The sequence below is a fragment of the Apus apus genome, chromosome 6 (genome assembly GCF_020740795.1).
Source record: "Apus apus isolate bApuApu2 chromosome 6, bApuApu2.pri.cur, whole genome shotgun sequence".
NCBI lineage: Eukaryota > Metazoa > Chordata > Aves > Apodiformes > Apodidae > Apus > Apus apus.
In genome coordinates this window covers 1703869-1718987 of record NC_067287.1, presented here as the reverse complement: position 1 = coordinate 1718987, position 15119 = coordinate 1703869, and the positions used below count along the sequence as shown (strand labels likewise).

Below are 15119 nucleotides of genomic sequence, written 5' to 3'. Positions count from 1 at the left end.
GAATGTATTTTCCCACTTGGTGGGTATCACCTGCATGCAGAGAACCAGCCTAAGAAGCTTTCTCCTGCAGACAACAAAAAGTCCATGGAAATAGGATGATTTTTTGTGTTCCACCCAAGCATCTTAGGAACAGCCTTTAGTACTGAGCATACTGCATATTAATGTGGCTATCACAGCCATCCCTTAGTTATCATGACTATATCTTTAAACTTGGTCACCACTGGGGACACACGTGCCCTGATGCAGCCAAAGACCCAAGCTGTGTTTGGACAGAAAGAGAGCAAAGTTCCAGGGAAATTGCTTTCTCAAGGGCTGGGGTGGGAGCTACATGATTTAAAACCCTGTGTACAACAAATTCCTGCCTATATTAATAAAATTCATGAGCCTATACAGTAACTAACTGAGCTCGGGGGGAGGAACAGGACACCTCTCATTTAAAAATCAGATTGAAAGGTTTTACAATGAAAGCTGCAAAACCGATTGTGAGCCAACACAAAGGAAACATTTGTATGGGGTATATTCAGAACAGAGCAGCTAAAAAAAATTGAACAAGGTTCTTAAATATTATAACAGATAAGACTTGATCAGCATAGTTACATCTGGCGGCAGCATCAGCACTAGAAATGATGTTCAATGACAAGCTTCAAAGCTTAAGTCAACTTCTTAATTCTGTTCAAAACAACTTCATGTATCCACCACCACTCTATGAATTTTAAACGTATAACAGAAAATATTCCACTCTGTGACTCTTTTCCTCTCTTACACTCCCACTCACACTGTGTGTTTACATATAGTAGACCTAACTATTAAAGGGAAAGATTACTTAATGCATTCCTGAAATGAATCCACTCTAGAGTGTAGCACAATAGCTATTCAACAATGTAGAAAAACACTTCCTACCACTCTACTCCTGACAAATAATAAATACTAAATAATAAAAATAATAAAAATAATAAAAATTTAAATAATAATAATAATAATAATAATAATAATAATAATAATAATAAACAAGCAACTGAGATTAGCATGGAAAAATGTAAGGAGCCAAACTATAACTCATCTGTCTGTTTCTCCATCTGTCAACATGCTGTTCGTTTTCTATTAAGAGATCAATAAAAAGTGCAAAGTTTCAATATTCCCATTTTATGGTGTGCAAAGACATGCAGAGAACATTTTAACCAGAATAAGGACTACACTGGAGATAACACTGCTTCTCACATCTGGTCAGAAATTTTGAAAACAAATATACTGAGAACTGTTTTCCCCTGCTTTTCTTTTCCAAACAGACACTTGGTAGGTACACTTGATTACAACTGTGTATCAGTAAGGTGTGCTGGTCACAGCAGCTGAATTTGAGCCAGCGTGTGCCCAGGTGGCCAAGGTAGCCACCAGCACTGGTGTGGCCAGCAGGAGCAGGGCAGGGATCATCCCCCTGTGCTGGGCACTGGTGAGGCTGCACCTTGAATCCTGGTATCAGGTCTGGGCCCCTCAGGACAAGGAGGACACAGAGGGGCTGGAGTGTGTCCAGGGAAGGGCAAGGGAGCTGGGGAAGGGGCTGGAGCACCAGTCTGAGCAGGAGCAGCTGAGGGAGCTGGGGGTGTCCAGCCTGGAGACAAGGAGGGGAGGGGAGACCTGCTGGCTCTGCAGCTGCCTGAGAGGAGGTTGGAGCCAGGGGGGTCGGGCTCTGCTCCCCAGGAACAAGGGATGGGACAAGAGGAAATGGGCTCCAGTTGTGCCAGGGGAGGTTGAGGTTGGATCTGGGGAACAATTCCTTCCCCAAAAGGGCTGTCAGGCCCTGTCCCAGGCTGCCCAGGGCAGGGGGGAGTCCCCATCCCTGGAGGGGTTTCCAAGCCCTGGAGATGGTGCTGAGGGACGTGGGGCAGGGGTGGCCTGGGCAGGGCTGGGGGAAGGGTTGGACTTGAGGATCTTAAAGGTCCTACCCAAAGTAAATAATTCTGTGATTCTATGATCACATTTACTTCTTTTCCCAGCTTGGTGTCATTTGGAGACATATTTCTGTGGCATCTGTCATCCCTGGAGTGTGGCAGGTTCATTCTCGAGCCTTTGTCATGCTGTTCAGGACACAGCCCGTGGTGCCAGGAGCTGGTGCTGCCTCTCACACAGCAGCAGCCTCTCCTGACAAAGGCAGGCCTGGCTGCCACTGCATTTTTCAGCTTGGTGAGCTTTTCTCTGGTCAGAACTGAAACTTCTCTGCTCAAGAATGATTCTGGGGCTTGTTTTGTCACAACCTGATGAAATCACCACTGAATGTTCTGGAAAATAACATTTTATCATGGTATCTCAGAGATGAACTGATGATTTGTCAGAATACCTAAGTTTTCCAGGCAAAAGAGAGATACATTCTTCAGGGGATACACCTATCACAGAAGGAACGTGGCTTAAGAATATTGCCAAGAAATCCCTCATGGAAAGGAGAAGTTTGTAAATAAGCAGGAAAGGTGGGTAAACATTACAAACAGGATTTTATTTACAGAGTTCTTATTGTATGGGATTAAAGGATGAAAGTTTCTGAGTAAGTTTAGCTTGAACTAATAAGCCAGATATTTCCAGGTTGTATCCGGCTGAGTGGGGAGGAAGGGGGAACTGGAAGGACATCGTGGCCACCTCACCCTACAGCTCATCCCATGGGGGTGGGAGGTGCAAAAGGGTCATTCGTGGCCATAAGGGAACCTCCAGCCTCATACACACCAAGAGCACCTACAGCAACAAATTTTCAAAGAAAACATGGCATTGATAATACTGTCATCACTAACTGTAATGCCATTGTACCAAGGACAAACAGCCCGCTGCAGGAAGGAGAAAGCACAAGTGAGCTGAACCACGAGTCAGTTTGTGGGGAAATGTCCCAGTATGAGAAAAAAACTCAGGAGAAAATGTATTTGGTATAAGCAGAATTCTCTCAAAATAGAAAGGCTTGTGAAGTTTTATATGAAGTGTTAGCAGCTCGTTCAAACACACACTTCACCACTTCAGTACTCAGCAAGATGATGGAGAGGTTTTTTTCCTCATTATTTCCTCCATGTCCCTGTGATAAATCAACTCACTGCCAGGCTGCATTCCCCACGCTGGTGAAACACCATAACCCAACAGCTCCATCACTGTAACTTACATAGCTTTTGTACTACCTGACTTTTTAGGAAAGAAAAACAAACAAAAAAACAAAACAAAAGAGGAGAGAAGAGCAGCCCCTTGTCCCTCTCCCCCAGGGTTTTACTGCTTTTCTGTGCCCTTGTGAAATCTAAAATCCTCACCACCCTAAGGAGCAGAGTAGCCCATAACTGCTCCCTTTTCTCAGAACACATCTCTTTCAGACAAGGCTAGCTTTAGAGAGAAACAGAAAATGTAGATTTGCATCCTGCACTGTGCATGCACAGAACCAGGCACTGCTGGCTTCCTCCAGCTCTCCGTGCTGGCTGGAAAAGCTTGGCTGACTCTGGACACACGAGTAATCCTCCACATCAAAAATCCATCTTCCTGATCAGTGCCATGGGGCAGGCAAGGACAGATAGGTGAGCACAAGACAGAGTCATCCAAACTTGCTGTTGGACAGAATTCCCCCTCTTCCTTCCCTTTCTGCTCCAGTTCTTCTACAATTTTCAGAGAGTAACAGAAGAGCTGAGGTTGGAAGGGGCCTCCTGAGCCCAACCCCCCCCATATACATATGGATATATATACACATATGTATGTGTATATATAGACACAAACCCATCATCTGTTCCAAGTGAGTATGTAAGGAACTGAGCCAAGCTAAGAAAGGACAGAACCTGAGAGGAAGAGAAGCAATGAAGGATGCAGGAGAGAGGAAGAGGAGGCCCTGAAGTCATTCAGTACATGCTAAACTACACTGCCAACCTGTGCACAGAGGTACTCTGCTCTGACTCACCCAGCTGTCCTCTTATTTTTCAAGAGCTGCTCTCTGGTGTCATTTTCCAGAGGAGAAATCCCTTCTGCTGCCCAGTAACACAGAAAAAGATGGGTATAAACCAGTGCTCCAGCACAGGAGACAGTAATGGGGCAAGGAAGTGCCAGTCCAGTCTGTCTTTGATTTATGAAACAAATGATGAGAAGTTCCCTCTAAGCCACACTCCCAAAGAGCTTCATACCTAGATGGTGTTAGATCAGGAGTGACTGGCAGGCTGCTGAATTCATTTGGCATGCACAGGTCTGTGACCTGAAAGGTGTCATGAGTGAAGAGAACCAAGATGCCCAGTAGTGATGTACCTCTACGAGAGGGAAGCTACCTGGGCAAAGACCAGGACCATGCCCACTTACAGGCTGTTAACCTCCCCACTGTGCCCCATACTGCACCTCAATGTAAGCCCATGTTGAAGATGAGGAAAGAAGGAAGGGACATGGCAAAATGAGACACTCAAGAACTGAAAACAGTGCAATGTTGGCCTGAAAATCAGCAACAAAGCGCTGTGGAAAAATACAAACCAGGATGTGATGGAAGCTTACAAGCAAATCTTGACACCACCTGCCGTTGCTACAGAACTCAGCCTTCAGCCAACTAAATAACAGCTTGAAATTAATTACTCCAAATGACCACAGACAGTTGTCAAGCTTACCCTGTTTGTACAGTAATCTGCATTTGTGTAAGTTGCTGGTTTTTAAAACCAGGCTCTACTATTGCTGTAAATGCATACTCAGTGGAAAAGCATCTCACAGCTCAGTGTCTGACAAGCAGAACATGTTGTAAGGAGATAGGGAAGCAAGCCATGACATCAACAAATCCTAGGTTAAGCTTCTCCCCTTGTTATTTATTATTCCTGTGATGTGTTCCTTCAGCACCGAGAGCCACACTGCTCCCTCCAGTGCCCTTGAGCCCAGGCAGAGCTGCTGACGCTCCCTGGCACGGGCAACTTCTTAAGCACTGGGAAGTTGCTAAAGCCATCTGCAATCCAGGCTCAGCACGTCTCTGAGAAGTCTTTGTTATTTCAGCTGCCACTCCACACTCATTCAAGAGTTCACCAGAAGGAACCCAAAGGCCACAGGTACAGCTACAGCTAAATACACATCTTAGTCCTTCATCTGAATAAATATTACTAAACATACACTATCCCAATCAGGGGAGCTCTCACTCCCAGCTGAAATTGAAAACCATGCTCTGTCTGCTATTCCTCATCAGGTTTCTTTTGTTTAGGTGACTTGAACCAACCTTCTTTTCTTCCTTCCTCCCTTTCTCCGTCCCTCCCTTCCTTTCCTTCCTTCTTTCAATGTATTTTTCCTGAAAAAAGTACCTCTATGGAACAGCAGGCAGCGATTCATAAACATTATTTGTGATTCCTGTGGAAGGTTTCATTTGCCTACCATACTATCAAACCACAACATTACGTTTATCAAACAGAAGATGTCAGATGGAAAAACCATTTTCCCGTGAGAATGAAACATCACACATGGGAAGAATAGCTCACGTTACATTTTAGTAAGAAAAACCTAAGCAAAAGCACCCAAGCAAACCCCAAAACAGAAGTCAAGCTAACTTTCCAAGGCCTGTTAGGCAGCCCTTTAAACAAAAGAAAAACATGAAGGCAGATGATGATTCGTTAGTCAAGGCCGTCTATTGAGAACTATCAGAAATGAAAACACATTTGAAACTGTCAAAAACACACAAATGCTTTGACTGTGTAGAAGCCAAATCTCAGTGAGAATTCAGAAGACTCAAGGAGCAGAGGACAATCTCTTTTTATTGGAAATTATTGAGTACATTCCCAGTCAAGACAGACTTTAGACCATATTTGAAACTAAAAATCCTGCATAAACAAGCAGCAAGCAGATACTGGGTAGCAGTTGGGACAACACTCCTGGAATGACTAGGTCCTGACATTACTCATCCTTTTTGGATTAAACATTAGAAAACTTAACTGATTCCAATAGAGAAACAAAGAACAACTATGCTTGAAGAGAAGCCGAGTGTCCTCAACCAACCAAAGGCACTGCAAACAGCTCTCTCAGCTCAGAGACACATCCCAGGTCTCTCTGAGGGGTAACAAAGGAAATCCAGTTGTCTCCTACTGATGAGCAGCCCCACAGCTGAGGGTCTTATGAGACCAGCCACCTGCTGTCTTATAAAAGCAGACCTCCCAACGAAGGATGACTACAGCAGTCTGCAGCCCGCTTCCCCTCGTGTCACCAACCACGAGGAAAGCTCAACATCTCACAGTCTGTACAGCTGGGTACTCAGCATGTTCCCTGGGCAGTCTTATCCTATAATTAATTTTACCTATAAACCAAGTGCAGATTTTGCAGGTATGAGAACTCCTCTGTGCTCTGTAAAAAGGGTGCGTATCGCCAGGCTTCCCACCACCAGAGAGCCCTGCTGGCAAGCATGATGGACAAAGGCTTTGACTCTCACTAGCAGCCTTCAGCCCTGCCTGTCAAATCCATCAAGCCAGATCAAATGACAGTCACCTCCAGAATACCAGCTTGCCATCTTCAGCTTGAAAATTTCAGAAGGGGCCTGTGGAAATGATACACCCAGTCATCACTGAAACCCTTCTAACCCCACTGGAAGTCCCAGGTTTTATTTGGCAGCTGTATGAAGCCTTCTGCTTGGTCTCAGCTGCCCATACCAAGATGTTCTAGAAAATCCATCAGGTATCACAAAACTCTACAGGAACTGGGGTAGCAGAGGGATGACAGAAGCTCTGCAGGTACAGAGAATGAATTTCAGAGGAGTGTGCAAATGACTGGCCATCACTGCATCCCCAGTGTATGTGCTCTGTTGGCATCAACCCTTCTCAGGACAGCTCACCCAGCACCTCTCCTCTGAGGTGTCCTGGGCTGCATCAAAAGAAGTGTGGCCAGCAGGGCCAAGGAGGTGATTCTGCCCCTCTACTCTGCTCTGGTGAGACCCCCCTGGAGTGTTGTGTACAGCTCTGGTGCCTTCAGCACAGGAAAGATACAGACCTGTTGGAGAAGGGTCACAAAGATGATCCAAGGGCTGGAGCAGCTCTGCTCTGGAGACAGGTTGGGAGAGTTGGGGTGTTCAGCCTAGAGAAGAGAAGGCTCCAGGGAGACCTGAGAGCACCTTCCAGTGCCTGAAGGGGCTCCAGGAAAGCTGGGGAGGGGCTTTTCATCAGAGAAGACAGTGATAGGACAAGGGGTAATGGTTTTAAACTGAGAGAGGGGAGATTTAGGTTGGATATTAGGAAGAAATTCTTCACTATAAGGGTGAAGAAACTGGAACAGGTTGCCCAGGGAGGCTGTTGATGCCCCATCCCTGGAGGTTTTTAAGGCCAGGTTGGACAAGGTTTTATGCAACCTGGTCTAGTGGTTCCCTGCTCATGGCAGGGGGGTTGGAACTCGATGATCTTTAAGGTCCCTTCCAACCTTAATGATTCTATGATAAACCAGGATACACCAGCTGCCACTTTAAATATACCTGTTGTGTAAACACTGGGCTGGTGCTTTGGGCTGCATCTTCTGCATGGATCTACACTTAGCACAAGCAATCCTGCAGAACAGTGTAAAAGGAAACCAGATGCAACAGGGCTTTAAAACTGCACCAGCTGCAGGAGTTTTGTGGCAGAAACAGGAGGAAAAACACTTCGAAACACCCATTTTGTTTCTTGTTCTCAACCCACGACATCGGAGAAGTTGTACAGAGCAAGCAATGACCACTTTTCCTTCAGAGATCAGAGAGGTAACACACAGAAATCCAATTAATATTTAAACATGAACTTCCCTGCCGAAAAGAAGGCAGAAACTAAACGCCATCTTCAGTGACTCGAACGCAAGGAGGAAGAAGATGACCTGAATGGGAAACACTGGCATTGCCAAGCAGAAAGGCACGTGGAGAGGGTGCTGCAGGCTGTCACCAGCTTGGGCTGAGTGGTGACATGGAACAGCACCCTCCTGTCCATGCAGCAGGGGCTTCTCACCCAAGCCAGCTCCCCAGCCAGGCCCTGCTCATCCCACACCAGGCTCACCCCATGCCAGCCCACCCCTTGCTCTCTCCCTGCTCCTTCTCCTCCCACAAAACAGAGCTGAACTTCTAAGCCCCTCTCCAAAGGCAGCTATTCCCAACAGCCCTGTTAATGGCTCCAGCACAGAAGATAAAAGCCTCTCACTTGTTGACAAGCATTAAACTTAGCACCTTGTGAGAAGTGAGGACAGCCATCTCACATGCTCAGGTGTTGCAATGAAGTGGGTGCTTGGGGGGTATAAACATAAACAAATAAAAAGGGGCTGGTCTGATAGCTTCCTAGGTGCAGAAAGGGTGATGCTCACTTGCCATGGGTGTCATTCCCCATCAAGGGCTGGGAAGGACTCTATAATTGGAGAGGGCCTGTCACTAATTCCTGGAGAGAATTTTTCAACCAAATGCTGCTTTAGTGGGAAACGTCATTTTACAGAAAATGCCGTTTCTCATGGGAAGGTTTCGTGGAAGCTTGTTGCTGAAAAAGATGGAGTCTTTACTGAAACCAAAGAGCACTGGGAACTTCTGGACTGACATACCGAGCAGCATTCAGACCCTGCTGTGCCACGAGCAGACACACATCTACTTGTTCACAACTGTGAATGTAAACCAGTGGTGTTTTCTTATCTAATGGACCTCATTTTCTTAAGCACTCTGTGCTCATGGATTTTTATGTCCTATTCTCTTGTTATGAAGAATGTAGGACACACTTCCTTACAAGACAAACAAGCTTTCATTCCCCAAAGGGTGACCCTGTTTAGAACCACACATAGGACCAAAAAAAGCCCCCAAAATCCCAAAAATCACAGGGCAAGACACAAGGCAAAAAAAGTATTCACTGGGAAGACGTTTCTCTCTGTGGTCATGCAGCTTCCATCACCTGAAAGCCTGCACGTGTACGTTACAAGGGCACTTGTGTCTGCAAAAGCTGCTTGCTTCCATATCTCTGCACCTCTTTTTTTCAACATGGCAACAACTGTTTGTCTGCAATCACTGGTACGTTTTTTTTTTCAGCTTCAACAGTGCAATTTTCCTCCCCAAAAAGCCTCACACTAGGTAGTGCATCATCTACTCCACATTAATCATCACAGCTGGTAATGGACTGTAATACCCATGCACACACTCAACCCATTTCTTTATATACACATAAATAAAAATACATATTTTGGTGCATAGTTTATAAATAGGCACACATACATACCATAATAATAATAATAATAACAACAACAACAACTTCAGTTTTAACAATCATCTAGATATCTATTTAGTGTTATAAAATGTCATATCTAATCCTGGTTTTAACAGTAAAATTTCACCTGCAGACTTCTCCTAGAGTGCTCTCTGACCAGCTAATCTGTATATTCAGTACCAAAAGAGAACATATAGAAATTTGGTACATACCTTAGCATCCCTGTCTTTAAATGGTGTGATTTTATAGTACCTTTCCAAAAAGTGAGCATGTTTACTCTGTGTAAGTGCCATGCACTGATGATTCACCTTTCCTTCCAGTGCCAATTAAAACCTGACCTGCCCACGTCAGGCTAATAATGGGTAGAGGTTTATTCCTGAAAAAACCTTCATGAGGTTATCTGGAGTCACTGTGCCATACAGCTGATTTCTAACTGCAACAGCACGAGGTTAGCTTGGAGCAGTTTTCAGAAGCACTCAGCAACACACACATCTACTTCAGCCCAGTGAAGCCTGACAAAGGTTTAACCCTTGATCACAACTGCAGCTCTTTGCTTTCACCCACAAGAAGAGATCTGCTGTGAGAAGCCCAGCCCACCGGCTGCTCCTGGCACCTCGCAGACACAAACCCCAAGCCAAGGGGGGTGAGTGGGTTGTTGTTTTGGCCCTACCCTTAGAGCCAGGCACAGCTTCAGCTCCTACACATCTCCACAGAAGTCCTGGCTGGGAGAGCGCCCAGAGCGGCTCAGCAGCCGCTCGCTCCGGAGCAGCTGCCTGCCAAGCTGGAGATTGGGACAGACCTTCTGACAGACCTTCTGAGTGAACAGTGCTGGCCCACCAGGCTGCAACAGCTTTCTGCTGCCTGGGACATGCACCAGGATTTCATTCAGAGAGTGAACACGGTCAACGTGAGAAATAATGAAAACCAGGGTAAAAAAACCAAACAAACAGTGACACGTAAGCTCTTTTTTCTTGCCTTGAGTATCAGGCCTTCACCACAGAGAGCTGCTGTATGGATTTTGTAAGGGCAAATGCCTACTTTAGGAGGATGCTACTGTACTAGAATGACTCATCTTGGTAAGGTTTGCTTTATGCTAGAAGCATCGCAAGGAGCACGAGTCCTGGAACACGGCTCCCAGCGCCTCGGGGAGTGAAAGAGCACACAGAGTACACAACCTGCTTCCTTCAGCTCGCCAGCTGCACAACATCTGGGCTAAGCCTTCCAGCTCCTAAAACCCAGAGCAACACCCAGGCCTTTACTTTAATCTCTGCATGCTCACAGTTATTTTCTCTTAACCACAGGGAACTGATATGCTAGCCCGGATCTGTTTTTCACTGTGTTAATTCTACTACGTTGGCTTTGTTTGGCTTGAAAGTAACACTCATATGACCCATCACGCTACCTGTTTGCCAGGGAACACTGTCTCAGCAGGCATTCTCAATTCATGAGTCAGAATTCAAAATAATAATTAGGTACAACGTTTCAAGCGAGCCCTTCAGGAGCATAAAGCAAACAGACGCTTGGGGGAATTTTATCTGCTTTGTGTCTGAGCCTTTGGGGTTTACAGCCTCCAGCTTTCCCAGAGGACTGTGAGAGCGTTTTTAGGGTTTGGTGGCTTCTTTTTTAGGTTTTCGGGTTTTTCGTTGTTCAGGAAAGCTGAGGTTCCCACATATGGCCATGATTCCAGAAGTCTATGAAAAACATTCTCAAGTACTGAGAGACTGTAAAACTATAAAAGCTGTGAACAGCACTATCATGAACTAGTTAATAGAGCATTAGGGAACCTGGAAACGACTTCTTCATCCCAGTCCTTTCAAGTGGACAGCGAAAAGTTCCTCTCTTTTGATACTAACATGACTCTTACAAACCCTAACACAGATGCTTGTGGAACAGGTAGGTCTCTGGTCACCTGCTGCCACTAAAACTGCTTGAACTGCTTTTCCCAAACCACGTTATTGGAAGAAAGCCATGGGGCTTTAACCGAAACGCGTGGAGTTAAGCATCTCAGACGTACCCTTGAATCCCACCAGTCATTTACGTATTCTCCAGTGAACTTTAAAATCTGCCTTTTATGGATAAAACATATCTACCCAGCAAGTTAGCCTTCTTAGCCATGCCACTACACTTTTAAGTTGTTTTCTTAGGGGTGTATGTATACTTTGCTAAGCCATCATACCAGCACAAGACAGATTCAGGATTGAGCACGGCTCCCAAGAATTCACGCTTTGCCTTTCAAATGCCTGGTTTACAGAAACATCCAGCTGGATCCTAAAACACATCCCTGAAGGAACCAACACACTCATAGGCGCTTGGCATGGCAGCTTGTAAGCAGCAGTGAGAGAAAAGACAAAACACAAATTAACACACGCAGGCTGGGAAGACAGGGATTTCTGTACTGACCCAAAGCAGCAACAGCTTTCAAAGAACTCAAACACAGAGTTCTGGAGGACTGAAATAGACAAAGTTGCCCCTCAACCGGGTGCACCGTAGGATTCAAGTCCAGCTCGGCACCGCTGTGGTTCCCCTCCCTCGGAAATAAACAAACGCCAAAACAAGCCGCCGGCCCGCGAGGCAAGGCTCAGGCAGGTCCCACTCCCCAGCCCCGGGCTGGCACCGCAAAGAGCCCCCTCTGAAGCCACCCGGGCTCCCGCCCGCTGCCCTGGGGGACAGCCAGCGCACCCCGCCACGCGTCGGGCCGCACGGACGCCCCGTCCGGTTTATCTTGTGGCCTGGGTGTTTCATCAGCTGCCCGCGGCGCCTTATGTAACAGAGCCCCGGTCCATACGGAGCAGCTTCCCCTGCCCCGGCTCCTGCTGCCCCGCGGGGCTCCTGGGCGGCCACCGCCCGACGGACGGACAGACGGACAGACAGCCTGCTCGGACGGACAGACAGGCACCCTGCTCGGATGGATAGACAGACATCCTGCTCGGATGGACAGACACTCTGCTCGGACGGACAGACAGGTACCCTGCTCGGACGGACAGACACCCCGCTCGGATGGACTGACAGACACCGTGCTCGGACGGACAGACAGACACCGTGCTCGGACGGACAGACAGACACCGTGCTCGGACGGACAGACAGACACCGTGCTCGGATGGACAGACACCCCGCTCGGAGGGACGGACAGACAAACACCCTGCTCGGACAGACACCCTGCTCGGACAGACACCCTGCTCGGACAGACAGACAGACAGACACCCTGCTCGGATGGACAGACAGACAGACACCCTGCTCGGATGGACAGACAGACAGACACCCTGCTCGGATGGACAGCCTGCTCGGATGGACAGACAGAGAGACACCCTGCTCGGACAAACCTCCACCAACGCTTCTGATTTCGGGCGTCACGCTCAGACCGCGGTAACGGGGCTGTGTGTGTGTGTGCGTGTGTGTGCGGGGTATGTGTGTGTGTGTGTGCGGGGTGCGTGCGCGGGGCGCGGGCCTCGGCGCGGCAGGAGAACCATCTTGTGAGGGATGCCAGCCGCTTCCCAGCCAGGCTGCCTGCGGACTCGAGGGGCTGCGCTCGTTCCCCCGGCGAGCAACACCGGCCTGTCCCGCCTTCCTTCGGGCCGCCGCGGTACCGCCGGTGCCTCGGCCGCCCCGCCACCCGCCCCGACCCCCCCGCGCCCGAGGTGCGGGGCAGACGGCAGCGGGAGGGGCATTTCGGGTGGCACCTCCGGTAACCAAACCCCATGGGGGGAGGGGGGTGTGCGTTTGCGGGCTCCCCCTCCGCACCCCCGCGGGACCGGGCACTCACCGCCTCCGAGTCTTCAAATCCATGCAGGTACAAGTTGTCGTACATGGAGCTCCGCGGACGCCGGGGAGGCCTCTCCGGGTGCGGCACCGGCGCTGCCAGGAGCGGCGGGGGAGGGAGGGGAGAGGGGCCGGGGGGGCTGCCGAGCGGCGGGGCCTGTGCGGCGGGGCCGGGCCCGCCCTCCCAGCGCTGCGGACGCCCCCGCCAAGCGGCGCCGCCTCCCTCCGCGCCCACCGGCACCCGCACCGCCCCGCCCCGCCCCCTGCCCGCACCGCCCCGCGCCGCCCCCTGCCCGCACCGCCCCCTGCCCGCACCGCCCCGCCCCGCCCCCTGCCCGCACCGCGCCGCCCCTGCCCGCACCGGCCCGCGGCCCCCGGGGAGGAGAGGGGAGGCGGATAACGAGGGCCTGCCTTCCTTCTTCTTTCCTTCTCCTTCTTTCCTTTTCCCTCCTTCCTTCTTCTTTCCTTCTCCTTCCTTCTCTTTCCTTCTCTTTCCTTCCTTTTCCTTCCTGCCTTTCCCTCCTTCCTTTTCCCTCCTTCCTTCTCCTTCTTTCCATCTCCTTCCTTCTCTCTCCTTTTCCTTCCTGCCTTTCCCTCCTTCCTTTTCCCTCCTTCCTTCTCCTTCTTTCTTTTCCCCTCCTTCCTTTTCCCTCCTTCCTTCTCCTTCTTTCCTTCTTTCCGTCTCCTTCCTCCTCTCTCCTTTTTCCTTCCTGCCTTTCCCTCCTTCCTTTTCCCTCCTTCCTTCTCCTTCTTTCCTTCTCCTTCCTTCTCTCTCCTTTTCCTTCCTGCCTTTCCCTCCTTCCTTTTCCCTCCTTCCTTCTCCTTCTTTCCTTCTCCTTCTTTCCTTCTCCTTCCTTCTCTCTCCTTCTTTTTCCTTCCTGCCTTTCCCTCCTTCCTTTTCCCTCCTTCCTTCTCCTTTCCTTCTCCTTCCTCCTCTCTCCTTCCTTTCCTTTCCTGCCTTTCCCCCTGCCTTTTCCTTTCCCTTCCTGCCCCTTCCCTGCCCCTTCCCTTCTCTAAGATCCCAGAACACAGCGGTTCATTCCCGAAACCAACCCCTCATCACCTCAGAATGAGAAGAACACCAGCACGGGCCTTGGGTACCAGTAAACGCCCCAGCACCTTTCTGACCCCGCCCTCGGAGCGCTAAGGGAGGCTGCAGCTCCCGGCTCCACCTCGCACGGCAGAAACGCCCTGCCGGCTTCTCTGCAGGACCAGCTGCTGCGACCCGCTCTGTGCCTCACAGGACCGACAAATCTCCTTCCACAGGTGAAGAAACCACGTCCAGAGGAGCTAAATGACCAACAGTCAAGACGGCGGGGAAACGGCAGAGCCAGCCCTTCGCTCCCTGGTCTCCTGATTTTCCATCTCAAGTGTTGAAGCACTAAATGCTTCTCCTTCCCAGAACACCAGAACTTGGGGGGAGCAGGTGTAACCCTACGGGATGGCCCTACGTGATAAAAAGTAAATCATTTAAAAAGAACGGCAGGAAAACCATTCACAGTTTGTTTCCTACCCTTATTAAAACAACCATTTATCATCTTCAGTGCAATCGGATCCAACATCTTTGTGCTCACAAACACTTCCTATCTGTCTTTTCCATTTGCTTCATCTACTGTTCCTTCCAGAGACTTAATTTAGTTCTGAAAATTTACCACTAACCACTTGGGGAGCATCCAACAGACATCTGAAGCAAAGCCAAAGGTGCAATCCTCCCCATATTCACAATCTCTTTACGAATTTCATCAGATTCCCCAAAGCTATGTTAAGTCTTATTCCCAGTTTACTACTTCTGCTATGTTGTCCATGTTACAAATTTAAATAATAAATACATCGCTGGTAAGAGACTATTAACATTTAGAACAAGAAGGAATTTCTAAGTGCAGTATCAGAATCCTTTTCAGCTCAAAATAAAAGAAGGCCATGAAATCACAAGGAGGAAAAACAAGAAAGGTGTCTGAACTGCACGTGAATTTGTAACGAAATCATTTAATTCAGAAGTCAGGAGAATCACTGTTTGATTCCCAGTACTTACATTTCACAGAGTCCTTTTAAGACACTGAGGTTATTAAAAATATGTATTTAAAGACTCAACTTGAAGAGCTCCTAAAAGTTGCTGTAAAAACACACACACAGCTCATTAAACTGGGATTGTACTTGGAAAAGATCTAAACCTAAGGGACAGTCCCACGACCCACCTCAAGGTTTTTCTTCCCAGGCATGTGCCTAAGATGC

The 15119-nt window shown here is 48.5% G+C and overlaps 1 protein-coding gene across 7 annotated transcripts in view; it reads right to left on the bottom strand.

Annotated features, from left to right (window-relative positions):
- Window positions 1–13115, bottom strand: part of CACNB4 (calcium voltage-gated channel auxiliary subunit beta 4) — a 59590-nt gene extending 46475 nt beyond the window's left edge. For 5 of the 7 annotated variants that reach the window (XR_007889900.1, XM_051623534.1, XM_051623536.1 and 2 more), the window contains exon 1: window positions 9344–9536. Coding sequence is in view for 6 of the 7 variants with exons in the window: in XM_051623534.1 (XP_051479494.1) it covers window positions 9344–9424 (81 nt within the window). In the remaining variant the exon portion in view is untranslated. Of the gene's footprint in view, window positions 1–9343; window positions 9537–12891 lie in introns of those variants that run through there. The other 2 variants (XM_051623540.1, XM_051623535.1) reach the window with 2 other exon arrangements.
- Window positions 13116–15119: the final 2004 nt, after the last annotated feature.